This window comes from Pteronotus mesoamericanus, unplaced genomic scaffold (genome assembly GCF_021234165.1).
Source record: "Pteronotus mesoamericanus isolate MK-2021 breed Mesoamerican mustached bat unplaced genomic scaffold, CSHL_Meso_final scaffold_507, whole genome shotgun sequence".
Taxonomy (NCBI): domain Eukaryota; kingdom Metazoa; phylum Chordata; class Mammalia; order Chiroptera; family Mormoopidae; genus Pteronotus; species Pteronotus mesoamericanus.
Genome location: NW_026555319.1, coordinates 8,727,224 through 8,754,888, shown reverse-complemented (window position 1 = coordinate 8,754,888; position 27,665 = coordinate 8,727,224). Strand labels below are relative to the sequence as shown.

At 51.4% G+C, this 27,665-nt stretch overlaps 1 protein-coding gene across 1 annotated transcript in view; it reads left to right on the top strand.

Moving 5' to 3' along the window:
* The window catches only part of NOS1 (nitric oxide synthase 1), a 148,471-nt gene that overhangs the window by 115,224 nt on the left and 5,582 nt on the right, over positions 1–27,665 (top strand). Inside the window, exons 12-26 of the mRNA XM_054594224.1 lie at positions 763–957; positions 1,351–1,436; positions 3,819–3,963; positions 5,154–5,258; positions 6,057–6,115; positions 7,080–7,181; positions 8,856–8,972; positions 12,642–12,816; positions 14,334–14,472; positions 14,898–14,976; positions 20,777–20,970; positions 22,408–22,577; positions 24,787–24,997; positions 25,601–25,688; positions 27,038–27,159. Coding sequence (XP_054450199.1) covers positions 763–957; positions 1,351–1,436; positions 3,819–3,963; positions 5,154–5,258; positions 6,057–6,115; positions 7,080–7,181; positions 8,856–8,972; positions 12,642–12,816; positions 14,334–14,472; positions 14,898–14,976; positions 20,777–20,970; positions 22,408–22,577; positions 24,787–24,997; positions 25,601–25,688; positions 27,038–27,159 — 1,987 coding nt within the window. The remainder of the gene's footprint in view (positions 1–762; positions 958–1,350; positions 1,437–3,818; positions 3,964–5,153; positions 5,259–6,056; positions 6,116–7,079; positions 7,182–8,855; positions 8,973–12,641; positions 12,817–14,333; positions 14,473–14,897; positions 14,977–20,776; positions 20,971–22,407; positions 22,578–24,786; positions 24,998–25,600; positions 25,689–27,037; positions 27,160–27,665) is intronic.

The following is a 27,665-nucleotide window of genomic DNA, read 5'->3' as shown; positions in this document are numbered from 1 at the left end:
GTCAGGAGTCAAGCGAACGGGCACACTGAGAAACGTCTCAGAAAAAAGACAAGCTGCGATGGGGCTGGGGGGAGGGGGGAGATATCAGGAGTCAAAAACGATGGAGTGTGGCTTGGTGACCAGTGTGAGGGCCAATGAACCAGAGACAGCAGCGGTGAGTGAGATGGGTGATTAAAAAAGACAAGGGTTTTCTAGCCACTCATCTCACGCACCTCTAGGCTGGGGACAAGGGTGTGCGGGCAGAGAGGGAAGGCGGTGGTTAGCGAAGGTGTGAATCCCAGCCAGCTGTGCACCCGGACACCGCGCCGCCTCTGCTGTGACGGACTTGTTTAATTTTAATAAACTCAACTTTATTAGTTTAAATGTTTTATTATAAGAGGATTTTGTATCGCCACCCTAAATGGAGAGCCAGGATTAGTTGCCATAGATAGAAGAGAATTGTACGTTTAAATAAGTAAACAAACAAATACAGGGAATAACAGTAATGAAGTCGTTAAATTCTAATCAAATAAGAGAGAGGTTCCCTGCATTTGAAAACAAGGGGGGGAGTGGGAGAGGAGAGAGGCAAGAGAGGCGTTAAAGATACCTCAATATACCAGAGACTTCCTCCTGGGTACGATCAGAAGGAGAAATGCAGAGAAGCACTGGATGCTGCCTAAAATCATCTCCAGGACCCCGCTTTGGGAAACACCGCTCTGTGGGGCAGCCCTGAAACACCCCAGCTTCCTTACCTCTGACTCCTCATTCCCTCTCCACCCGCAGAGTGACAAAGTGACCATCGTCGACCACCACTCGGCCACCGAGTCCTTCATCAAGCACATGGAGAATGAATACCGCTGCCGGGGGGGCTGTCCCGCAGATTGGGTGTGGATTGTGCCCCCCATGTCTGGCAGCATCACCCCTGTCTTCCACCAGGAGATGCTCAACTACCGGCTCACCCCCTCCTTCGAATACCAGGTCCTGCCCCCTCCCTGCCTCTGCTCATGCTCAGTCTTCAGTATCCTTGTGTGTTATGATTGGAGCAGGTCTCAATCCAGATCGGCACTTTGGACACTCAGGTACTCGGTAGCCATGCCTGGTTAGCGGCTACCACCTGGGACAGCACAGCTCTCGCTGGAAGACTAGTGGAGATGAAATGAGTAGTCTGGGGTCCCAAGGAAAGTCTGGGGTCTAGTGGGACAACGCAGGGAGGCTGTGCAAGGACTCTGTGGTCACCACCAGCAGAACCACTCCTTTCAGAGGCTGAGGGCTGGGCATGGCTGGGCAGCCACAGGCCTCCAGGGGGTCCTGAGCCTCTCCCGGGAGGAGTCAGATGCCCTCAGCGTGGTAACCTTAGTCCTGTCTTCCCAGCCTGACCCTTGGAACACCCACGTCTGGAAAGGCACCAACGGGACCCCCACAAAGCGGCGCGCCATCGGCTTCAAGAAGCTGGCAGAGTAAGTCTCCGGGAGTAGGTGAGGGTATACGTGCCTCCAGGCTCAGAAAGCCCCAGAAAAGGAGGCCAGGCGGATAGCCATGCCTCTGACTTCTCGTGTGATAGGAGTACTTTCTCCGTCCCCACCCCCAATGCCTTCTTTGCCTCAGAGTCTGGGATGTGAATATCACCGCAATGTTTCTCCTTCCTAATTTTACTTTCCTCGTCCAGTTTTGTAAATTCCTTTCCTGGAGGCCGTGGTGTGTTGGTAAACCAGCTTTTTCTTATAATAATATTTAAAGTGATAATAATAGTAGATTCGTAGCATTTGCCAATTGCTGCAGTTGCACAGTGGGAGTGCTGCGTTCCCACTATGACCAGTTTTAAGCTCCCAACAGGAGGTCATTAAATCTGAAGCAGAGAGGAGCTCCGGAGCGTCCCTGCCTAGCCGCGCCCTTGTCCAGGGCTGAACTCTAAATGTCACCCATTCATTCGTTCGTTCATTCATTTGGACAACACATGAGCGCTGAGTGCCTGCTCCGTGCCAGGCCCTGTGCTGGGCTCCAGGGATGCCATCCTGAGCCGGATAAATGTGGTCCCAGCCCTCCTGAAGTTCACAGCCATCTGCCAAAGAATCATACAAATGGTCAGCTCTGCAAGTGCCACTGAGGAACAATCCATGGTGTCCTGCGGCAGCCTTAACCAAGTTTGGGAGGTCAAAGAAGGCTTCCTTCAGACGACAAGTGAACTGAAGAATACGTTAAGCCCTAACTGGGCACAAAAGGGAGGGAAGGGGGTTATGGACCAAGGCTACTAAAGAATAACTGTCCTGAAGAACACATAGCTGGCCAAGGGGCCAGCTGACAAATGGGATGGGGCCATCTGAGATGCTTTAACGGGGCTGCCAGTCTTCACCTAAAGCAAGAGAGCTCCACGGGTCCGCTCAGAGACGCCCCCTGTGTGGAGCTAACTTTTTGGCTTAGGAGCTAGGTATGCACTGAGCTCCTTACTCTCTGTCCTGAGTGCCCCTTGGGTCCAAAACTCTCTGTGCATGGTATGTAGTTTTAAAAAAAGTGCCAACCATGCCACGGAGCACAGAAGCAGGGCACTGGTGGGTCTTGCAGGGACTCAAACGCAGGTGCTGGCTTGGATACTATGGCCCACGGTGTCTCTCCCTCTCTGCCCTTCTCTCTCCTTCCACACAACCCCATCTTCCAGGCACGCAAGGTCACGTCAGCAGCCATTCTTTCCCTTACGAGAGAATCCCAGATATCCTCAGGGACGGCAGCCATTGGCTTCTGTTCAGTTTAGCTGTCTTTGGGTGAAGAAAGGAGGGAGAAATCTAAAACATTAATTGCACTATTAAGTTTGGGGTAGGCACAATGGAAGTTAATTATAGCTGCTTTTTAATGCCTCCATCCTTCTAAGGGAGCCCCCCAGGCACCTCTTCTTTCTCCCCGTTTCTCCCCCTTAGCCCGAGTGCTCCTGCAGCGTGGGTGGCTTCCCTGATTCTAAAAAATGATGAATTTACCACCAATAATTCCCAGGTGGAAGCAATTAGCAATTTGTCTGCAGGGAGATACCTACTTAGAGCAGGGATGTTTGCTCAGAAGGTGAGCCCAGACTTTCCTGAGGCTCTGGCCTATCTGCCAACCCTGGGCCCTCGTGGATGGGAAGGAAGAGCGGTGCTTCTGAGCTCCCCACTTCACTCCAGGGCCTAGGCTTGGCATCTGAACTCCCAAGTGGTAGCAGCGTCTTTCCAATTCGTTCCTTCTTTCGCTAGATATGTATTTAGTGCCTGTCAGGTATCAGGGTCTATGCAAGACCCTGGATATGCATGGCTGACTAACCCGGACTTGGGCCTTCCTTTGTGGGCCACAGCGCCTCTAAAATCCCTTCAAACTCAGCACCTGGTGGTTTGTTAGTGATTCATTCCTCTCTCTCTCTCTCTCTAACTCTCTCTCTCTCTCTCTCTCTCACATGCACACTAATGTTAACTCCATGACAGCTGCTTGTCCATACTATATTTTCTATGTTTTTCAGCTTCTATAGCAATGCCTGGTACACAGGCACATAATGAACATTCAGTGAATGAACACATGAGTGCATGAATGAATGATCATCTTTTGGGGTCAGTGCTTGACAAAGCAAGATTCTCAAGACTGAGATTGATCCACTAAGTAACAACCCAACAAAATTAACCAACCATTTTAGCCCCTGACTCATAGCACTGAGGGATTTAATAAGGAGTCAAGGGGTGTCTAAACTCAGGCTTTGAGTGTCCCCGAGGCCGTCCAGGACCAGAAGATGAAGTTCTCTCCAGCTGTATTTCATGGATCATTGTTCTTGCCCAAAAGTCCCAGCCTGACATTTCCCAATTTCCTCTCCACCCTCTTCCTCCAAGAGCCGTCAAGTTCTCGGCCAAGCTGATGGGGCAGGCAATGGCCAAGAGGGTCAAGGCAACCATCCTTTACGCCACAGAGACGGGCAAATCGCAGGCCTACGCCAAAACCTTGTGTGAGATCTTCAAACACGCCTTTGATGCCAAGGTGGGTAGGGGGCCCTGGCAGCTCTCCAGACCCCGGGGTAAATACAGTTGGGAGGGGACAGAGGAGATTCAAAGTAGAACCCTCTGAGAACCGATGCCACACACTCACGTTCTCATAAATTTCAGGGGACTGTGCTGCCCCTCTCCCTCGGAATCATCCAGGGGTCTAAAATGAAACCCCCATATCTAGAGCAAAATGTTAGAGTTCTATGAAAATCAATTCTGGAGTCAGTTTAAGAAGCTCTGCATTAAATACAGTTCAGTGGCTCTGGCTGGTGTGGCTCAGTTGGTTGGGGTGTCATCCCATAAACCAAAAGGTCACAGGTTCAATTCCCAGGCAGAGCACTTGCCCAGGTTGTAGGTTCGATCCCCAGTCAGACTGCGTATGAGAGCCAACAAATTGATGTTTCTTTCTCACGTTGATGTTTCTCTCCCTCTCTTTCTCCCTCCCTTCCCCTCTCTCTAAAAATCAATACAAAATTTTAAAAAGTAAATACAGTTCGATGGGTTTCTTTGCTGCAGGACTTCTCAGAGCCTTTAATCTGCACATATGTGTTATCATCCCCAAGAGAGGAGGGCAGAGAATGCAAATGTTTCTCAGTATGTTTATGGCTCCTGTGTTTTCAAGGAGCATGTCCGGAAACTAGGCTTCCCTAGAACCTACTTTGAGAACTGTTGCTCAAGCGATGCTAAGATACAGGGCAGCGGTCTTTCCCTCAAGCGGTTATCTCAGACTTGTTCGGCCCCGGCCCTCCGCTCTGCTGGAGAGAGGATTAGAAAGGAGGCTGAGCAGACAGTTGGTCTGACTGGCCAGCCAGGTCATTCCCAGCCTAGATGAGGTCAAGGAGATTCCAAGAGCCGTTGGTTATCAAAAGCTTCAGGGTCTCAATCAGGACCTGTCTCTATAGGCAGCCAACCCTGGGCACCATTGTCCCTGATTCCCTGCGGTCCCCTGGGCCACAGTGACCACAGAGAGGTCCCATGCTACCAAAAAGCTTTCAGATCAAACACTTGAGCCCGTTGAAGGAGTGACACCCAAACTTTTGGTTTTTCCAAGCAAAATGGCTCAAGATGACTCACCTTTTTCCTTTCTCGCTCTTCTTCTCCTTCCCCCATCACTCCTTGCTCTCTCCCACCTCCTCTCTCTCCTCATCACCTCTTCCTTCCTCTTCCCGCACCATTCTCCCTTAGGTGATGTCCATGGAAGAATACGACATTGTGCACCTGGAACATGAAACTCTGGTCCTGGTGGTCACCAGCACCTTCGGCAATGGTGATCCCCCAGAAAACGGGGAGGTAAGATGAATTTTCACGTGTTCTACATGTGTTTCCGTCAGCAGGAAGAAGGAGGGGCCACAGTTACACCCACTATTCAGTAGCAAATCCTCCCAGAGCCTCAAAGACAGCGATTTCAAGCCCTGGCCGGTGTGGCTCACCTGGTTGGAGCATCGTCCAGTAACCAAAAGGTTACGGGTTAGATCCTCAGTGTCTGGGTACGCACGGCCTCCAACCTTGGCATATGAGAGAGGCAGCCAGTCGATGCTTCTGTCTTCCATCAATGTTTCTCTCCCTCCCTTCCCCTCTCTCTCAGAAAGCAATGAAAAAAAATGTCCTCGGGTGAAGATTTTTTTTTTTTTTTTTTAAAGACCGTGATTTGAGTTTGGATCCAAGTTTGGCAAAGACTGGACAATTCCAAGTCCTCGGTCTATTGGTGAATCACTGACTCCTTGTGAAAATGCCGTCCCCTGAGTGAGCCACTTCTTTGGAATGGGTGCTCCAACCAAGAGCTTAGTGTCCCTGCTCCAGAGGAGAGAAGTGGGGACAGTATTTTTGTAGCGAGAAAGCCAGAACAGGGCATTGTGTACTAGGGCGGGGGAGTCCACACCTGCAGCCCTTTAAGCAGCTGACCCTTCCAGGTGCGTCCACAGCTCAAGCATTGGCTGCCCGCCCGAGCCCCTCCCCCTCTCGGGCATCCTGGCCCCACAGGCATGAGGCTCCTCTTTTTCCAGCTAGGACCCCAGACCGTCAGTGCCTGGCCCTATTCTGACTTAATAGCATACGCTTTGCATCTCACTTGTCTCCTTTGGTCTGCAGAAGTTCGGCTGCGCTTTGATGGAAATGCGGCACCCCAACTCTGTGCACGAGGAAAGGAAGTAAGTGAATGACCCTCCAGTGCCACATGACACCCCGTGGGTGTAACTGAAAATTGTCTTTTGGCCCTTGGGGTTCACCTTTGAGTTCTGGATGGATGGTGGTTGTGACCTAACATCCGTTTGCCGCTGATTTGAGCAGGCGGGTGTCTGTGCCCCACTGGGGCTGGTATTTTGGGCTCTGACTTGAAGGTCTTGGGTTGGTCACTGCACAGCCCTGTGCCTCAGTTTCTTTTTCCCATGAAATAGGGGTTAATTCACCTGCCTGAACTTTCTAATTTGTAAGAGTCAAATTAGAAAATAGATGTCGCATGTCCTGTGAGAAGTTACGAGCTCTGTGTAAATATCAGTTCTTATCCCCTGCCTTTGGAAACCAACATTCAGAATCCGTGAAATGAGCTGCCGTCCCTGGAACATGTCCATCTGATGCTCATGATGGAGCGGCAGCTAATGTGGAGGTTGCCTTCAAAAGGCAGCAAAGAAATGCCTGTAGTCAAAAGATGTTCGTGGTGAAGTTGCATCTAACGTGAGGGTGCATCCTTAAAGATATTTCTTAAGGTGAAAGACACCTGTAGTCAAAATTACCCTTGGAAAGCCCTTAAATCCCCCATAAAGCCGAGAGCATATGGCACGGGCATACTGAGCCGCCTTCCGATGAGGCCAGCACAGCGTTTCCTCCCGCACAGGACCGATCCATGTCTTCAGCTGAGCATCGAATACTGTAGCTGGCGGTTCTGTGCAGAAACCGCCTCTTGGTCTGCTTGTAGCCGAGCACACGTTGCCAAACTCGCATATGTCCCGTATCCAAGGGAGAGCTGAGTCCCTGCCCTCAGTGCTCGTCTGTGCCCAACTCCAGCGCCCACTGTCCTTGCCCTTCTCCTTCCCAATGCCTCCTGGGTGGTCTCCCGCAGGTTCCCCTCACCCCTCCTTCAGGGAGAGATAGGGCACCATCCGTTCTCCCCTCTAGGTACCCGGAACCCTTGCGTTTCTTTCCCCGTAAAGGGCCTCCCCTCCCCCGAGGTGACAGCGAAGTCTATGGTCTGGCTGGAGCCTGTGACAGCCAGCGCAGGTAGAGCGTGTGTGTGCCGGTGTGCATGGGCGTGCATGCATGCAGCTGTGTGTACACATGTGTGCATGCATGTCTAAAGCCAGAACACCCAAGGCCACGTTCAGGTCTCAAGAAGGCCTGAGTTCTAACCCAGACTGTGCCACTAACTCTCTAAGCAACCTTGAGCAAGTCCTTAGACCTTGCGGAGCCTGTCTTTCTCATGCATGGGAGGTGCTCCCTCTGCCCTGGCCACCTCTGGGAGTTATTAGGAGGATGGAAGGCTAACAACAAAGAGGAAAGCACTTGGAAAGACCCCAAGCCTCATACAAATGTATGTGTTGTTATTCTTACCCCACCCACCCCCACACTAACAACATAGCCACCCCCTGATATGTTGCATGACTTATTTGGAGAAGTGACTCAATGTGCAACTATTTTAGGGCAGAAAATACACTTACGTATATTTAGAACTTCCCCAATGCTGAAGTGAAAACTTTGAAGAACATCCAGCTTAGAGACCCTGCTGCCAGATTGCACTATTTCTTTTTTTGTCTTTTGCACTCAGTTTGATATATTGAGTTTTTGTGTTTTCATTTTGTTTTTTGTTTTGGAGTTTGGGTTTTTTGTTTTGTTTGGGGGTTTTTTGGGGGGGAGGTCTTGAGGACCTTTTTGGTTTGTTTTATTTTTGTAATAAATTCATTGGGGTAACATTGTTTCTTAGGGCTTGTTTTGTTTTATTTTATGTTTTGTTTTTACCCTGTCTGAGATCAAAACTTGCCACTTTTAGGGGAAAACTTTGAAACTGGGTTTTTCCCTGTAAGTCTTAAGGCTCATGAGCCTCTAACGCTGAGGTTTGAGCCCCAGTAACATCTTCCTTCCCCTCAAAACAATTTAATAAGAAATCCAGACTCTCCAGGCCATGTGTCATGCTGAGCATTTTCACATCGACTTGAAATGTGGGATGTGACAGACCCTTGGAGTGTCCGAGGACCCTAACTTTGCAGGAAAACACCATCAAATAAAACTTTCTGGGATGCTGTGAGTGGTCTGTATTTCTGCCCCCGCCCCGATACAGCAGCCACGAGCCACATGAGGTTGTTGAGCCCTTGACACGTGGCTAGTGCAAGTGAGAAACAGAATTTTTCATTATGTTTAACTTGAATTAATTTAACTTTAAGTGTACATAGCCGCAAGTCGCCAGTGGCTACCGCAGTGGGCAGTACAAGCCTAGGCCCTGGCTGCTGGAAGCATCGGCCTCTCCTGGGTGTTTATTTGAAATGCAGACTCTCAGGCTCTGCCCCAGATCTGATGAATCGAATCTGTCTAACAGGATCCCAGGCTGGTTCTTATGCACATTAAAATTTGGGTAGCAAGGAAGCATGGTCTAATTTTAGGGGGTGGTCTATTCCTGGCTTCTTGCCAATGAAATCATTCTGCCTGTCCGGGTCTCAGTTTCCTGAGTCGAGTGTGGCCAGACACGTTTTAGCACACCCAGCGTCAAGTATGGATGGCCAGCTGTCACTGTGGTGGGCGAGGGTAAGTTGGTACGTTGCAGAGGCCTTTCGAATGTTGTGGTCTCACTCACCACACAGGAGAGGGTCCTAGAACAAGGACTGGTCAGTCAAAAGTCCTTCAGGATGTGGACCTCAGGAGGGGCTCCAAGCCAGAGCTCATGACTCTCTCTCATTTTGGCAGGAGCTACAAGGTCAGGTTCAATAGCGTTTCCTCCTATTCCGACTCCCACAAACCATCAGGCGACGGGCCGGACGTCAGAGACAACTTTGAGAGTGCCGGCCCCCTGGCCAATGTGAGGTGAGCAAGGGGCCAGGGCCTCGGGGATGATGAAGGCCCTTGGGGACCTGGACTTAGTTGCAATGTGGGCTCTCTGTTGGGCGGAAGGGGGTCTCTTCCATGCCCACTCATGCCTCAAACAACCAGCCTCACCCTGGCTGCACCCGACCCCTCTTCAAACGCACGCCCTCAGGGCCCCTGCCACCCATGTCTTACCCGGTCAGGCACATTTCACCCCCCATCAACACATCATTTGTGATGAAGGGTGTCGACCCTAGAAATTCTGCAATGAGCTGCCCTTCCCAAGGGATATGTTTTGCATTTAGCAGAAGCTTCTGGAGACCCACTGCCACAAGCCAGTGGCTCTCAAGCCAGGTGTGCATTAAAAGCATCTAGAGACGTTTGCAATATACTCATAACCAAGCCCCTTCTCCAGAGATTCTGGTGTAATTGGTCTAGAATTGGGCCCAAGCATTGCTTTTTAAAAATAAAAAATCTCCTCAGTTGACTCCAATGTCATCAAATTCAAAAATACTGGCCTACCCCTGTGTTTTCAAAAGCATAGTCACATGCCATGAGGTAGCCCTAGGTAGTACATGGACATACACGTATATTTTGTATTTTAACAGTTGTGTATTCAGTTTAATGGATATTGGGGAAGACACAAAACTGGATGTCAAACCCTTGGTTTCACAGATAGTGGTCAAGACGAGGCTGATAGAAGCCGAATATCCAGGCTTGGCCAAGAACCTCTAACTAAACCATCTCTGCAGCTGCTCAGGGCAATGCTTAGTAGATGGTGCAGGTCACAGGGTCCCTGGATATGGAAGTATTGTGTCCATCGGTACACTTTTTAATAGACGTAATGTTTTAAGCAGTTTTAGGTTCATAGCAAAACTGGGAGGAAGGCACAGAGGTTTCCCATATACTTCCCATCCCCCAACACACACACACAAGATTCCCCATATACTTCCCACCCCGCAACGCGCACCCACTAACAGCTTCATCCGCTGTCAACATCCTGCACCCCAGGGGTGCGTTTGCACAGCGCATGAGCCTGCGCTGACACATCGGGATCTCAGAGTCCGTAGTTTACATTAGGGCTTGCCCTCGGTGGTGGTCATTCTTACAGGTTTTGATATCAGTACAGTTTTCAGCTTGACATGGAAACATCGGCTGCACAGTTTTGCAGTCAGACCTATTTTTCCCTTATTAAGTCCACCGTGGCTCAGAGAGGGCGACTGCGAGCTATAGCCCGTGGCCCAAATACAGCCGGGCCACTGTGTTTTTGTACAAACATGAGCTGAGAATGGTTTTTGCAGACGAACACTTGCAATTCATTTAATGATTTTTAAAAAAATACTACGTGTGAGCCCCAATTAAGCAAAATGTTATCTGCTCCAAAAAGAATTGCATTCTCATTAGTGGACATGTATTACTAAAAATTGTACTCAGCTATAATTACTATCATTATTATTATCATATTTTTAACTTTGTACATAAAAATGTGTGGAAATTTGTTTTCTTTCTTGTTATAGAAGTATCTACATAATAGTTTCAATTTTGCTTCTTTGCCTGAAAGTCTAAAAATATTTACTCTCTGGCCCCATATATAATAAGTTTGTCAACTCCTGGTTTAGATGCTTAAAAAAGGAATTTTGAACTCACAGGGTAAAGGCTGTGCTAGAAATGCGAGTCTAGGAAGTGACGATGATGCAGGTCTTCAGATGCATCGGGAAGCATATTCATGAACTGATCACTTGAACCATCTGTTAGTGAACACAAGTGGGCTTGATGAGCTTGTAAGCACAAATTAAAAGCAGGCTAACACGCTAATAAGTAACTTAACAGGATTGGTGGTAGTTCAGTATGGTGGATGTCGCAAAGATAAACATTGGAGCTTTGGAGAGCAGTGCCTTAGCAACATAGCATGCTGGTGCTGCGAGTTTGCAGATCTGCATAGGCTTAAGTCACACCTCCAACCGGTCCACTCCTTGTCACCCACTCTCTCTGCCCTTCAGGCTGCTGCCCTGCAAAGGAGAGGTGAGGAATCCAGGTCCAGGACGAGCATAGGTAGAGGAGTGATGGGGGGAAATGTGGCCAAATCTCGCAAACTTTCCTTGGAGCGGCTCTGGAACCCCAGGGGGAAGAGCAGGGCAGGAAAGAAGGGGAGAGTGAGAGCAGAAAGCATGAATGTGGACTTGAACGGAGTGGAGATGAACCTATGTTCACTTTCATTTGACTTGTGAGACACCTGGACCTAGCTCGGGTTCATTCTCCGATGATGGAGAGTTTCTTCCCACGTCTCCTGCCTCGTTCCCTCCTCCCCCATCTCAATCTCTCACCATCTTGGCCCCCGCATCCTAAAAGCGAGATCCAGGGACAGAGCTAGACCCTGAATGGGGTCGGATGCACAGCTCCAGTCCTTGGCTTGTCAGCAGAATACTCCGACCTGGGAGGGAAGTGGGGTGGGGCGTTCTCATCCTACTTATGAACCTGTCATTTCAGTTCCAAAGAGGTCAAGACCTACACCCAGGACCACACCCTGGAAGTGTGACATCAAGTGTCTGTAGGACACAGTGAACTAGCAAGAGGGGCCACCTGAGGCACAGCCCTCCACTGCCCATACTTGAAAGCAGCCTGCCCCATCTCAACATAGACAAAAATCCCACCCACTTGACCCCCAACCATTCAAACAGCAACATCTCCTTGGGGGTAGCTATGCAAAGAGGGTTTGTGAAGCTAATTAATTTCATAGACATTGCAAGGGGTGGAGCCAGCATGTTTACCAATCTTTCATCCCCTGTTAGAAGAGCCTGTTCACACACCAGTATTTGATGGGTTAGCAAGTCCTCCTGATCTCATTCATGTAGGTCCCTGAGGACTTCTGTGTTCTAGCGTTCATTACCTTTGTACTTAAACCTAATCTAGCTTTGTAGAATTACAGAACGTGTAGAATTTAAGCCTGCTGATCATGTAGACTAATTTCCCAAATTAGTCCAGCTTAGAAACGGACACACAGGAAATAGCCAGTGGTTCCGCATGATCGCTGTCCCAGCTCGTCCTCCTGAGGACAAACTGGGAATTTTCCCCTGGGGGCGGTATCCCTAGCAGAGCCAGAGGAAAGGGGCTGTCCTGGGGACTCTCAGATCTAACAGTGGCCTCCCCCAAATAGGCTTGGGGTTGCCTGACCACTGTGGCTAAACTCAGTCCTTCTGGAAATACCCGATGGATTAGTCTGCTTGGGTGGCCATAACAAAATACCACAACCTAGATGGCTCCACCAACAGAAAGTTATTTCTTTCACTGTTATGGAGGCTGGAAGTCCAAGGTCAAGGTGCCAGTAGGAATGGTTCCTGGCGAGGCCTCTCTTCCTGGCTTGCAGACAGCCACCTTCTTGCTCTGCCCTCACATGACTTTCCACTGTACACATGCAGAGAGAGAGACAGAGAGTCTCTGGAGTCTCTCCCTCTTCTTATAAGGACACCAGGCCTATTGGATTAGGGCCTCAACGTTATGACCTCATTTAATCTCAGTTACCGCCTTGAGGCTCCACCTTTAAATACAGTTACACTGGCAAGTAGGGCTTCAACATATGAGTTTTGGGGGACATACTTCTATTTATAATGCCAGGCACTCCCAATACCACCAGAGTCCCTAAACACAGGCTTTCTGTTCTCTTATTGGTAGGTTCTCAGTGTTTGGCCTTGGCTCACGGGCATACCCCCACTTCTGCGCCTTTGGACATGCCGTGGACACCCTCCTGGAGGAGTTGGGAGGAGAGAGGATCCTGAAGATGAGGGAGGGGGACGAGCTCTGTGGGCAGGAGGAGGCTTTCAGGACCTGGGCCAAGAAGGTCTTCAAGGTACCCACCTTCCCAGATCTCAGAGACCCGGGGGGAGAAGCCATACTCCCATTGACCCCAAAGACAGACTCCCTGAACCATCAGAAACAGAAGAAACTTGAGAGATCCCGTGGTACTTCCCCCAGTATCCACCCAGGAGACAGCTTTAAACAACTCAGATGAGTCCGGGTGGCCTTAAACCGCATTCTTCACCCTGAACCCAGCCTCCTGCCTTAGGGATAAGGAATTGGTCTACAAAAAAAAATTATAAACCCACCTTGGAATTTCACAGCTGGAGGGGTCCATGCCTCACTCTCATTCGGTTGACAAGCAGATAAAACACAGAGCTGGTTAACCAGCCCAAGGGCCGTGCCTCGACCTAGAACTCGGATCTCAACTTGTCTACTTCGAAAAGCTTATTCCTCCTGTGCTGGAGATTCCCTGGCCAATATGGTGGCCACCAGTCACATGTGGCTATTTAAGTTTAAAGGTAAACTAATTCATGCCCTGGCCGGTGTGGCCCAGTTGGTTGGGTGTCCTCCCATAAGCCCAAAGGTTGCAGGTTCGATTCCCAGTCAGGGTACGTGCCTAGGTTGTGGTTTCAATCTCAGGTCGGGGTGCGTACAAGAAACAACCAATCGATGTTTCTCTCTCACATCGATGTTTCTCTCTCACATCGATGTTTCTTTCCCTCTTTTTCTCCCTCCCTTGCCCTCTCTCTAAAATCAATAAGCATGTTCTCAGGTGAGGATTAAAGAAAAAAGGTAAACTCATTCATATTAAATATGATGAATGGGTAAATAAAATACAGTATGTTATGCAATGAATGCTATTCAGGCCTAAAAAAGAATGAAGTACTGACTCATGCTACATCATGGATGAACCTTGAAAACATGATGCTAAGTGAAATGTCCGTAATAGGCAAATCTGTGGAGACAGAAAGTAAATTATTGGTTGCCAAGTTTCGGGGAAGTGGAAATGGGAGTTAATGCTAATGGGTTCAGGGTTTCTTTGGAGTCATGAAAATGTTCTATAAGTGGATAGTGGTGGTGGTTGCACATCCTTGTAAATATACTAAAAAACACTGAATTGTACATTTTTACATGGTGAAGTTTATATTATATGAATTATGTCTTCTCTGTAACAACATATAACTATAAAATACGGTTCATTTATATATTATATACTAATGCTATATTACTTCAATATATTCTATATTAACTTACATATGTATAAATTGAATTGATGGGTGGATGGATGGAGGTGGGTGGGTGGATGGATGGAGGTGGGTGGGTGGGTGGGTGGGTGGGTGGATGGAGGTGGGTGGGTGGGTGGGTGGGTGGATGGAGGTGGGTGGGTGGATGGAGGTGGGTGGGTGGGTGGGTGGATGGAGGTGGGTGGGTGGGTGGGTGGATGGAGGTGGGTGGGTGGCTAGAGGAGGATGGATGCCTGACAGGATACACGCCGTGTCTTGGAGCTGCTGGAGAGGAGTCCCTCTTGGCCGACAGAGGTCACTAAAAGCCCTGTGTGTGCCACAGGCAGCCTGTGATGTGTTCTGTGTGGGAGATGATGTCAACATAGAGAAGGCGAACAACTCCCTCATCAGCAACGACCGCAGCTGGAAGAGGAACAAGTTCCGCCTCACCTATGTGGCCGAAGCTCCGGAGCTCACACAAGGTGCCTCTCCCCACTCTCCTGGCGGCGTCGCGACAGCGGGGAAACAGGGAATTCAGGAGCGCTCCCCACTACCAGGCACTCAGAGAAGGCAGGCTCCCTTGCTTTGACCCACCTTTAGTGTAGTTCTCCAAAACCGAATACCCCGCTAGTGCCCCACGCTCCGTGAAACATGCGCGAGGACGTTCCTCTCCCCGGGAGCAGAGGGCGCTACCCTGAACCGCCTCCTCTCAGCTAAGTCCCACCGTTTGCTTTGTGCCCTGCATTACCCACAACCGCCCCCACCTGACCTCTGCCCTTTCATCTCTTCACGTGGCTCTCAGGACGTGTGGGAATGTGGGGAGGGGGAGGCGGTCCTTGGAAGCTGAAGGCGTTTCACCGACAGCCGTGGAGCCCACGTCAGAAGACTGTGGCTTTTCTCCCTGCAGGTCTATCCAACGTCCACAAAAAGAGGGTCTCGGCCGCTCGCCTCCTCAGCCGTCAAAACCTGCAGAGCCCTAAATCCAGGTAGGAACACCTCGTGCCCGTGGGCCACCCACCTCTGCTCCAGAAGCCCCCGCAGGAAGGCGGAGGTCCTTGCCGGCCCCAGGGACTGGTTTCCTGTGACCATCCCAAGTGCCCCTGAGACTCCTTTGCTGCTTTGTGGCATCTCGGTTGCTTGCTTTCCCTCTGCCAAGGCCCAGGTGGAGGGACAGAAGAAGGAGAGAGCCGTGCTCCTTGTGGAGAGAGAGAGGAGACCGGTTTCTTAGAGTTTAATAGAGACCACTCCCTTGTAGAGCTGCTCATTGTACCAGGGCATCTAAGTCCAAACCACTTAGCCCAGGCATTTCCTCCTTGTGGATGGTTCTTCTTGGGAGACCTACTTAATTCCTTAGGGACGACAGGAGGCTCATTCCTACACCAGACAGCCACTGTGTGTTTTGAAGTCCTGATTGTCAGAAATCATCTTACCGCAGCATAGATCCACAGCATACCTTCCTAGCACTTTGTTTTGATGCCAGTTACTGTCTCCAGTGACACTCAAAACAAATGCGGTTCTTCCAGAGGAGCCAAATTTGGCTGCAACGGGCCAAGACTTTGACCGATCCGTCCTGGGCCCTGATTCCTTCCAATCGCTCCTTCTAAGCCCTGGTGTTCCACGCCTTTTGCTTTAGTAAAAGGACACGCTCTGTCCCTCTGGAAGTGTCATTTTCAGAACTGGTCACAGTGCAGTGGAGGTCCTGTGATCACTGCCAAGGGCGCTGAGGCTATTATTACCCTCCCTGATCGGAACACGACACGCCGACGCTGCCCGAGATTGCGGCGCCGCTCTGATAGCCTGCTGGTCTCCACTTCGGCTTGTGGGTTTGCTGCCCAGCCTTTTCCAAAGGACCCCGCCAGCTCTGTCCATCCCTCCACTTGTACTAGTACATTTTTTTAGCACACACGAGGATCTTCTGAAACCTTCACTCTTTGTGTGCATGGCCTGGGACAAAAAGTGTCCTCCTGAGCTGGACAGCCCTGGGTTCGGACCCCCCAGCTCTGCCCTGCAACGGCTGCGTGACCTTGAGCAAGTCCCTCGGGTCCTCTGAGGCCCCGTCTCCTCACCTAAAATGAGAACGGTGGCTACAGAGGTAGCTGATGTGTATCTAGTCCTTTCTGTGTCCCAAGCGCCCTCCGGAGCCCACCCCGTGCAGGGCCCCTCCTCCTGGGCAGCTCAGGGTCTCGGTTCCCATTATCATCCACATTTCCCATATGAGAAATGACGATTAGAAAACACAAGGGACTGTTTCAAGGTCACACACCCCGGGTTTCTCCGGCTCCAGAGTCAATACGCTGAATGCCTGTGCACGGAGCCTCCACCGCATTGCGGGCCTGCTGTACTAAAGGCACGTTCACTAAGCAATGCTGTATCATATGTTCCCATTACTATTCTTTATCCATCCCAGCTTCCTACACTTGCAAATTTTGTGTGCCTGCTGTCAAGGACGTCAAGACTTTGATTAAGTGATCAACTGGGTAGAATCCCAGGGCTCTCATGTTCTCTCCCAGGTCCTCAAACCTTAAAGGAGTGGATTGGGAACTGGATCCCTCTGAATAGCTAGTTGAATGCAATATTCACAACATAACAATCTCTGATAGAGAGAAGGACTCTGCATTTGAAATACTACACATCTTACTTTCCATTTCTGTCCTGTGCAAAGGTAGGACCTAAGTAGCATTATAAGAGAAGGGACTAGGAATCACCTGGAGATTTCTTTCAGCAGAAAAATCTATAAAAGACCAGATCACAAAAATCACCCCCAAAAGCATAGTCCATAAAAAGCAAGTTATTTTGCAAATGTTTTGCTGGTGAGTTGGACCAAAGTCCCAGAATAACCGCCTCCCACCTCTGGAAAGGTCAGCTGGCTCCATGCTGCTTGGCTGACCCAAACGAGTTTCATCAGGTTAGAACCGGAAGACCGTATGGGTTAGCACAAAAAGGGCCACACCATGTCTGGTGTTCATCTCTGTGGAAGCGTGCTCTGTGGCACGGCCTGTTTTCAGGCTTACTTCCATTTCCAGCTTTACAAGGTTTTTGTTTTTGTTTTAAGGGTTAATTGAGGGAAAAAGCATGACCCTCTCTCCCGTTCTGCCCCAGCCAAGGCCCCAGGCAGGCTGTCGGGCCCAAGAGGCCATAGGCAAGCCATCGCCCGTCACCTCCGCTGGAGAGCCTTGATAGCGAGCAGAGTGCTTCAGGGGAAGTAAACGGCCTTTCGAGGGGTGTCCTTGAAAATCTAAAGAGAAAAGTGACCGCAGTTACTGCTCAGCCAGAAAATAAATTTTCTAATTATGCATGCCAATTAGCAAACAGTAGAGAAGAGAGTATAGTGGGGCTCATGGGTGGGGTGGGGGCGCAAGTCTTGGGAGGCAGAAGGAGGAAGGAGGATGCAGGATGCGCTTGGGATGGGCTTGGGAAGATGGCGGAGGGACGCGGAAGAGAGAACGGCAGGGAACAAAGGTGCAGAGGGGGCCTGAGCCCTTGGCTCATCTTAGAGATTGGCGGGGCCTTGCAATGGGGAGCTCTTGATGGCTCAAACTCTTGAATCCCATCTCCCCTCGGATACTTTGCTCCCTCCAGCCTTTGCCATCGCAACAGAGAACATTAACATTTGGCGTAAGCCAAACGCTAAACCTCCCCCTCCCCTCCTCTCCCACTGCACACCCAACTCTCACCCGCCACCTCGGGCAAAGCCGTGACGACCTCGGGTCTGAGTGGCCGCAGTAGTCACCTACTCTGCCTCCTGGTTCCTTGGCTTTTCCCTCAAAGATCCAACTTACAAACAGTAGCCAGAGTGATCTTTTTAAAGCGTAAATTGAAGCCTGTCATCCTTAGCCGCATACCCTCCCTGGCTTCCCACTGAACCCAGGAAACCCCCCAAGTCCTTGCATGGCAGGCCATGACCTCTGCCCAGCTCTCTGACCTCCTTCCTCCCCCGCTCAGCCCTGAGCTGATTACTCTCCAAACACTCCGGCCTCCGTCCCCTTCCTCGCCCGCCCCGCACCATGGCCTCCCCGGGGCCTTGGCCTGCGCTGCACCTCCTTTTGGGAACACTGTCCCCCCAGACCTGGGCACGTCCACTCCTCCCCATTGTTCAGGTCTCTGTTCAAATGTCAGGTCTCCAGAGAGGCCCCCCGCGACCGTCCTGTCTGAGGCCCTCGAAGCCCCCTGTCCCCGGCCCATCACCACCCATTCCCACATCACCCACCAACCTGAGGTCTTTTCCAGTTGCTTCCCAGTGAAAGCGGGACACTTCATCCAGTGCTTTCTCCTCGGTGCCCAGAGCAGTGCCTGACACGCAACAGCAATGCGTCGAATGAACCTAATAACTCAAACTGCTCTTGATGATGTTTACCCCTTTTGTGCAAGATTAAACATGAGCCTTTTTTTTCTTTTTTCATTTAATGCCGGACATTAGCAGGTTATTCTTTTATCTGGAAACTTGACATTGGACCACTGCCAAGCACATCACAGGCAGGGCCCTCCGGGGGAGGCGGCGGAGAAGCCCCATGGCTATTGCCTCCCCTGTACTTCCCTTTCTTTGCCCCCCAAATACTGTTCAAGGGTCCATGTGTGTCCCAAGGTTACTCATTATTTTTGTTAAAGGCTTAGCAAATCCTGCCCTTAAAACCCCCCAACAGAACTGAGATGTAAGACAACGCGTCTTGAGGCGAGTGCTGCCCACCAGGGGTCAGCTTCCTGCTGGGCCTCAAGGAGCAGCCCAGCAAGGGTCCCCGGGGCCTCGCAGCCACCCTGCGCTGAGGCCGTCAGCGGGCCGTATCTGGTCAGTGGCTTGCAGAGTCCCCTCGCTCGGTCAGATCCCTGGCGCAGGCAGAGCCGGGCCCTCCTTCTAGCTAACCTGCCAGCTACGTCCCCAGCCCTGCCCTTACCTGCCTGACCACCTTCCGCCACATTCAAAAGGACTTGGGGCAAGTGGCTGTGAACGTGAGCCAGCTCAGCAAGTTCGTGTCCTCCGCATTTCTATTTTGCACTGGGCAAAAGAACAGAGGGAAGTATACTTCTGAAAGAAATTGCAATGATCTGGGAGAAAGTGGGAATGGATTTGCGGGCCTTTCCAAGGCTTCCTGTGGTTGTCTGTGGAGGCTCCCAAGTTAGCGGCCCCACGGCGCCCCCTGCTGGCCGTCGGCCTCTGCTCATTCCCTTCCTGGAGCTAGCCGTGGGTCAGGTCTTCGCTCTCGGGAATCGGGATGGGTGCGAGCTCGGAGCAGAATCAGTTGTGCAAGTCCATATAATGGACAAAAATCAGTGCCCCACAGAGGGCGAAATCTGCCCAGGAAAGGAGTGTGGGACCCCAGGCTCTAGTACCGCCCTTCACGATTTCAGACCCCAAGTTCCCCACCATACAAAGGACAGGGTGCCTTGCTTCAAAAAAAAAAAAAGTATTTGACACCCCAAAAAGCAGGTGTGCTGGCACAGCTATTTTTATTAATGGTGGCTGCCCACAGCACCAAAGAGCTCTTGGTTACACCAAAAATTCCTTTAAATAGTGAGTTCCATTGGTTCTTTCAAGTGTTGATTATTCAAGGTTCAATGCAAAAGCTTCATGTAGAATATCAAGTTCTCTATCAAATGAAAACCAGTTGGCAATGAAGGGAGAGCAGATCTGAAATGCGATCATGACCCAAGGTGTGCAAAGGACTTGATTTACCAAAGTGTGATCCATCGCGATGTTTTCAGAAATTGTGTAAAACGTAGCATCTGTACTAAGACTCTAAAAGGACCAGAATATTCATAGTCTGAGAATTCACTCTTGAAGCCATTCAGTTAGCACGGGCCTCCTGCCCTTGAAATACAAAAATCAACGTGAAAGGGCATGACCTGGCAGGTGTAAGTGAGGTCCTCTCTGGGTTTTCTGCTTAGGTCTCTCAATTTTACAATATAATATCAGTGGATTCCTGTTTAACAACAACCCAAGGTTAAGGCCGGGTCCTTTTCCCTTTTTCCCTGACAACACGAGGACCTCCAGCTGCAAAAGCGTGGAGCTTAGGATTCTCAGGGGGATGGAGTGTCACAGATTGGGGACACCAGTGCCTTGGCGCCAATGGGGTAGTAGCTGCTGAGAGGACCCCCGTTGGTACTGAGAACAAAGCCTGTTCTGGCAGCTGGGAATCCGATGTTCCTTCAACCAGCAAATGCCTCTTGAGCACCCACTGTGTGCCATGCACGGTCCTAGGTGCCAGGAATGGGGCCATGAACAAAACGAACGGACAAACCCCCGTCCGCTAGAATTGACATTGTTGAGGGGACCAGGGGGCGGGGGGCACAACCACCAACCCGAGAAGGAAGTAAACTCTCCTGTGGGTCGGGGGACGGTAACTGCTATGGAGAAGAGGGAAGCCGGGGCAGGAAGACAGGGGAGCAAAGGTGTGCGAGGGCCGAACCCTGGGGGCTCCGATGCCTGGGGTTTGGGGAGAGGAGAAGGAGCCAGCGCAGGAGACTGAGCCAGGGCAGCCAGAGCGAAGACGGGGAGAGCCTGCGGTGCTAGCACCCAGAGGGGGAGGGAACAAGCAGCTGTGTCCTGAGCTGCACCCATGACCAACATGAGGAGCCCTGGGAACCGGCTGCTGGATTTGCAAAGAGGGGCTCACGGGTGACCTTGCTGAGGCCGTGGTGTGGAAACGATGGGGACAGAAGTCCGGTTGGCATGAGCCCCAAGGAGCCTGGAAGGAGAGAAACTGCAGTCACAGGACAGGACGGACAAAGGAGCCAAGAAAGGGGCCGTAGCCGGCGGCCCCTATCTGATCGTCCCCCGCTCCTTCCCTCCAGCCGGTCAACCATCTTCGTGCGTCTCCACACCAACGGGAACCAGGAGCTGCAGTACCAGCCTGGCGACCACCTGGGCGTCTTCCCTGGCAACCACGACGACCTCGTGAATGCCCTGATCGAGCGGCTGGAGGACGCACCCCCTGTCAACCAGCTGGTGAAGGTGGAGCTGCTGGAGGAGCGGAACACGGCTCTGGGTAACTGCGGCCGCGCCGGGCACCCCGCCTGGCCACCCGAGGGCCCTTCCCTTCCCCAGGGAGTTCCGGTGGCAGTGGGCGTCCGGGGACGAGGGGGCCCCTTCCTGGTCCCAATCGCCAGCCCAGGCAGGAGAGTGGGTCTCTGTTGCCTCTGGCCTATGAGACGGAAGCCTTCCCACTTTTCTTGGCTGAACCACCCGGCCCCGCTGACTGAGCAATTGTCTGTGACGCAAGGACATTGATGGCCCATCGCTGGGGGACACTGATTTGAGCAGAACCCACTCCTCTTCCCTTATGTGTTCCCTCCACCCCGCTACCCACAGAGTAAATAGCCACTGAAATCTGACCCTGCCTCCTCTTAGGTCCAGAGGCGCTACAGGAAGCTCGATGGTCCGCGAGGCACAGAGCACATTTCTGACCTCTTTAGATCAAGTTCTAACCTATTTCAGGGACTGTTCTTGACCTTCCCATTGAAGGACTTGCAAAGGCCAATGGGTCTCAGTGCTTCTTTTCAGTAGGTGCCGGTGAGCTCAGGGCTCAGGTCCGAGGACCGGCAGTGACCTTGCTTGGCAGCCTGTGATGCAGCGACGCATTGCTTTCACGGAGGAGCTAGGGGCAAAGTCAGGGTGGGATGTGAAAGTAGTAAATAGTTAAAGTCCTGCTGAAAATCTTCTGGGAAGGCACCCCTTTGGAGAGACACGCCCTCTCCAAATCAGTCCAACTCAGCCAGTTCTTACTCTGTGTTACAACTGGGCCTTTTTTTATCTTGGGTTGAGTCCCTGCTAAAGGGAAGGCTTGTGTTTAGGAGTTCTATTGAATGAAAAGTACACAGAGGCAGTACGGTGTAGTAGTGAGAAGACAGGTTGCCTGACTTCACAGTTATGAGCTGTGTGACCTTGGGCAAAGTCCTTAACCTCTCTGTGCTTCCATTTATCTCAGCTGGAAAAAGAGAATAATGATAGCACTACCACCTAAGATGGCTGTGAGTTTGGGGAGATGAGAAGGATTAGATGAGCTAATAGTATAAAGTGCTGAGAATAGTGCCTGCCATATAGAAAGTACGAGGTAAGTGTTAAGCACGTTTGTAATTTTAAACTCTGGAATCCCATCCAGAGGAGTGAGAGGCCAATAGCACGAGAGGACAGACAGAGCCAAAATAGACCCATAGCTCACGCTCAGCTGGCGGCTCACTGCGGAGAATGCCAGGGGACCGCCTCTTGCTATTTTAATCTGAGTTTATTTTTTAATTTGTGGACTAGTGTGCTTGGGATTTTGGGTGTGTTCCTTGCACACACGATGTGTAGATGCGGGATATGAAAGGTGGAGGGGTGAGGGGTGGGTGGGCTCACCCAGCCCCTCCCAACTGGGACCCAAGCCCTCAGAGCTCAGACTCTCCTCCCCACCCCCGCTCCCCTAACCCCCACCGTGCCTCCCCAGGAGTTATCAGCAACTGGACGGATGAGCACCGCCTCCCGCCCTGCACCATCTTCCAGGCCTTCAAGTACTACCTGGACATCACCACGCCACCCACGCCACTGCAGCTGCAGCAGTTTGCCTCCCTGGCCACCAGCGAGAAAGAGAAGCAGCGCCTGCTGGTCCTCAGCAAGGTGGGTGCCTGCTGCCTACAGCCCCAGGCCGTGCCTGTCACCTCCTCGTCCTTGGAGAGTTGTAGAGTATTACAACAGCTTTCCAGCAGATGGCAGTCTTGAGCAAGCACTGCCATTTTCTAGTTTGCGGAAAGTTGCCCTCGTGGCTCCTCCGTTTGGGTTAGTCCCAACCATCTCGCCTGGTTCTAAGCCCTGTTAGAACGACAGTGACCTCATCGAATTTCAGAGGTCCTTGGCCACAGTAGAAATTGCCGTTCCTCCTTCCTTTGGAACGCTGGAGCTTCCATTACTTCCATCTTAGCCAAAGCTTGGGAGAAAAAGAAGCAGAACCTCAAAATGACCTGTTTTCAAGATGAGCCTTTTCCAGTGCAGAGGAGCTATAGGTAGGACTTCTCCGATGGAAAGGCGAAGCCAGCACGCACAGCTGCTACCACCCTTGCTTGGAAACAGGGCTCATCGGCTCCAAGCGGCTGCAAAGCCTTGCTCAAGCAGTAAGAATCCCACCCAGGAAGGCCTCCCAGGTTTCTCCCAGTGGGGGCTCCTCCCCCCGTGTGCAATCCCCCAGCAAAGGATGGGGCGGCTTTTCCTGCCTTCCAGGAGAGGACATTGAGTTGTGGTCGCAAGGCAGAGGCTAATTCAAGGAGTGCACATTATTTAGAAATACAGACGTAAACAGCAGAAGAAACATTTAAAGAGCTGTCAGTGGTCTTCTGGGGAGTTGGAAACACTGGGGAGGTGGAACCAAAGAGCATTATTTTCTTCAAAAGTTTTGCAGAATTATTTAACTTTTTAAACTGTACATGTATATCTAATAGGAAGAGGAACCAGAGCTTGCACTGTTTGCACTGGGTTATTTGAAGTAGAATTTGATGTAACTGTTTGGGTTAGTCCATTTCTTCCAAAAGAGCATAAACTCCCAAGTTAAATGAGCGAGGATTTTTGTTCGAGGAAACACCTGTGTAAGAGAACATGGGAGGGAGTCAGAGAAGTCTGACCCCAAGCGAAGGAGGGGGAAGAAGGTTGAATGAAGTGTCCAGGGTTGCACAGCCCTCTCAGGACAGACCAGCGCAGGCAGTCACATCAGTTTCAGGGGGGTGTCCGTTTCAGAGAGCAGCTGCTGGGGCTCTCGGCAAATTGTGCCCCTGCAGGTGAAGGTCAGTGAGGCTGGAGGTGTGGGAGGCACGTTCTCCCCAATGCCAGACCCATCAATAAAGTGAGGATGGTCTTTAGAGACATGGGAAAAGGCCTTGTTATACAGCGCACTTAGATTGGGCTCTACCCCTCCTCAAAATCTGAACCCCCGGAAGCAACAAGGGACTACCCAGGGCAGCTTCTGAGATGTAGGGAAAATAACCCCAGAGTCCCAAGGAGTCCCTCTGCTCCCTAGTAACAGCGGGGCTTTGCTGTCAACACGCCCACGAACACAGTCCCCCACTCCCTAACCTCTGCCTTCGGGGCTGTCCTTTACCGTCCGAGCATGCTCTCTGCAGACTCGCCTCCACCCTGGCAGACCCACAAACTGCAGGTCTGTACTGTGTCCCTGCGAGCCGTGACTCCCTGCACGGTGAGACCCTCTTGACCTTCACGTGCTGCAGGGGCATGTGATGGTCAGGAGTCCAGATTCCGGGCCTGGCTGCCTAAGGCAAGGCTCAGCGCTCTTTTTCTGCAAAGGGCCAGGTGATACATATTTTAGGCTCGTGGTCCTTTCGGTGTCTGTCGCCGTTCCCCAGCCCTGCCCCTGTAGTGCAACATGGAGACAATGCCTAATGAGTGCGCGTGGCTGCATTCCAACCCAGCCTTATTTTGGGGCACTGGAATTCCAATTTTACATCGTATTTTTGTGTCATAAAACAGCGCTCTTCTTTTGATGTTTCCCCAAACTATTTAAACATACAAAGCAAGGGATGAGCCAGATTTGGTTTGCAGGCTGATGTCGGCCACCCCCGAGCTAGATTCAAAACCCAGAATGACGACCGCGTAGCCCCAGGATCTCCATCGCCCTCAGTTTCCTCATCTATGAAATAGGTTTAACAATCATACTCATTGTGTAAGGTCCTAGTGAGAGCGAGAACCCAGCACCGAGCATTCACTGTGTACGCGTTAACTATGACTATTTGTGCCTTCGTCCCCGAACCTACTCAAGCTGTTGCCAGACCTGTGTACCAGGCGCTGAGTGCGGGTTTTCCTCTGCCCCCGCCCCTTGACACAGGGCTTACAAGAGTACGAGGAATGGAAGTGGGGCAAGAACCCCACCATCGTGGAGGTGCTGGAGGAGTTCCGGTCCGTCCAGATGCCAGCCACCCTGCTCCTGACCCAGCTGTCCCTTCTGCAGCCTCGTTACTACTCCATCAGCTCCTCCCCAGACATGTACCCTGACGAGGTGCACCTCACCGTGGCCATCGTCTCCTACCGCACCCGAGGTGGGCAGAGCTGCGGGGAGAGGCTCCGGGTGTGCACCCCCCCACTGGGGCCCCTGTGGGCCCACCAAATCCCAAGTCCCTGGCTGGAGACCCATGCCTGTGGCCAGGGGATGCTGGGTAGAAGCAGAGCAGGCAAACTGTCCCCTTAAGCAGAGCCAACTCCGTGTAGAATTAAGAAGGAGGTGAGAGGTGCATTACTCCCTCACGCCCCCAAGGCAGCAGCTAGAACAAGCCACCACAACCCATTACCTTGGAGCGGGGAGCTCCCTGCTGAGGGTGTCCGGCTGGTTGTAGGTCGGTCGGATAGCCCAGCATCCCAGCAGCCCGCTGAGGGCACGCTGACCAAGGCCCTTTCAGTGGGCAGGATTTGAATCCAACTCCCCTTTACCCAACAGGACCCTGGGCACTCTCACAGCTCACGAGCTCGGCCCCAGTGCTACCATTTCCTCTTCCCTTTCAGAGGAAGGGATCAACACGAGGAACTCCAAGGCAGAAATTTGGCATGGGGGCTGTGAGCCTTCTGGACTGGAGGGAGGGAGGAGGCCAGCGAGAGGGGAGCTCAGGGACCGTAGGTGAGCGAGACCTCCTTGGTTATTCTGCTAGATGGAGAAGGACCAATTCACCATGGCGTGTGCTCCTCCTGGCTCAACCGGATACAGTCTGATGAAGTGGTCCCCTGTTTCGTGAGAGGGTGAGTGGAAAAAGAAGTGAGCGGCCATCCCAAACCTGCGCACTGATGTCCTGGCTGGGGTGGGTGACCCAGCCCAAAGGGCTCTAGAGAGGTGGCAGAATCAGACAGGCTCAACATCCTGCATCCCTCCAAGCTGTTAAGGAAATGGGATCATGAGACAGCACCTAGAAGAAGCTAAGAAGTTCTCTAGCCAAGGTCAAGTCAATGCAGCAGGTATGTAACAAGTGCACATACTATGCTAGATGCTGAGGCTGCAGTGCAGAACCAAGCAAACGCAGTCCCAGCCTTCATGGAATTTGCAGACCAGGGGAGCTTCTACCCAAATTCTGTAGGATGCCCCATCTGTCCCCTGTTAGAAACAGGGAAGATCCAAACACCTTGCCCCAAACCCATCAATCAGAGCCTTTCCTCCCAAACTCAGCTTTAAGAGATACTCTTGCCTATCATTAACAATGCTGCATTGTGTACTGAAAACTTTGTTAGGAGGGTAAATTTCATGTTACGTGTTCTTATCATAATCCATCAACCAAAAAGAAAAAAAAAACCCTATTCCTTTCAAAAAATAAAAATAAAAAGTTAGGGATATGCCTGAGCTTAGGCCCATTGTCAGTTCCTGCTTTGTCAGCCAGTAACATCTCCCCCTGAACTGCGACCTTGGCCAGCCACTGTTCTCAACTGTTGAAGGTAGAACATTCACGGGATGGTCCACATGCCCTCGGGGTTGCTTCAGAAATACTGTCTCCTAGCCCAGACTTGCTGCATTGCGCAGGAAATCTGCACCGCTTTTAAAATCCCCAAGGGATTCTTCTGTACATTGGAGTCAGCGGAGTCTCCTGATTACGGGAGATCTCATGGGTGGTTAAGTCAGTGGTTCTCAATGGGGGTAACATTGCTCCCCTACCCCAGACATTTGGCAATGTCCGGAGATGTTTTTGGTTGTCAGTGCTGGAGGGTGTTCCTGGAACCTAGTGGGTAGAGGCCAGCGGTTCTGCTCAGTAGCCTACAATGCACAGCACAGGCCCCGCAACAGAGAGGTATGCAGCCCCGAATGTGAGCAGTGCTGAGGCAGGGAAACCCTGGGTCAGGTCAACCCCACCGCCCACTGTGGCTCCGCTCAGCAATGGGGATCATTGAGAAATGGAAGGATAGCCAGACTCTGGGGACATCCTGTTCTGGGAAGTCCCCACATCTGTGGGGCTTCTCACCCTGATTAGGGGCAGCTGACCCAGCTGAAGAATTGCAGGTCCTGCTACATTGCTACCCAAGACAGCCACCTGGTCTACCTAAGACCCGGCTGTTCTTCATCACAGTTGACTCAGTAAGGCTTGTGACTTTCTTTTCCTTGTCAGAGCACCCAGCTTCCACCTGCCCCGAAATCCCCAGGTGCCCTGCATCCTGGTTGGGCCCGGCACCGGCATTGCCCCTTTCCGAAGCTTCTGGCAGCAACGACAGTTTGATATCCAGCACAAAGGTAGGTCCTGAGCCAGTAGCTACATGGTTTCCACCCCCCGGACCTGGCAAGGCCCACCTGTGTCTCAGCAGCCCGGTGATCATGTAATGGCTTTATCTCTCCTTTGCATCGCTGCCCGGGGAGGGGAGGGGGGAGCGTAGTTCTGACCTGACCTATGGTGTGAGTCAAGAGACCTGTCCCAACAGATCTTTCTCCCAGCCATACTAGGGCCTGAAATTCCACATTTTTTTTGACTGTTAAGCTAGGACCCCTCCCTAAAACTCAAGCAGCTCGGGAAGAGGTAAATATGAAGCCTTCTCAAACGGACTTGTGTTTATGGGATTCTCTCAGAGGTTCTTATTTAAGAGCAGCTCTTGTTATGTGAGATCTGAGCACACACAGATCAGCTTTGGGAGGAAAGAGGAAAAGAAGGCCACAGTGTTGGCATTCAAGGGGGATTTATTGAGCACCTAATAAGTGCCCAACACTTTTGTAGGCACTGGAGGCAGACCAATGAACAAGACAGA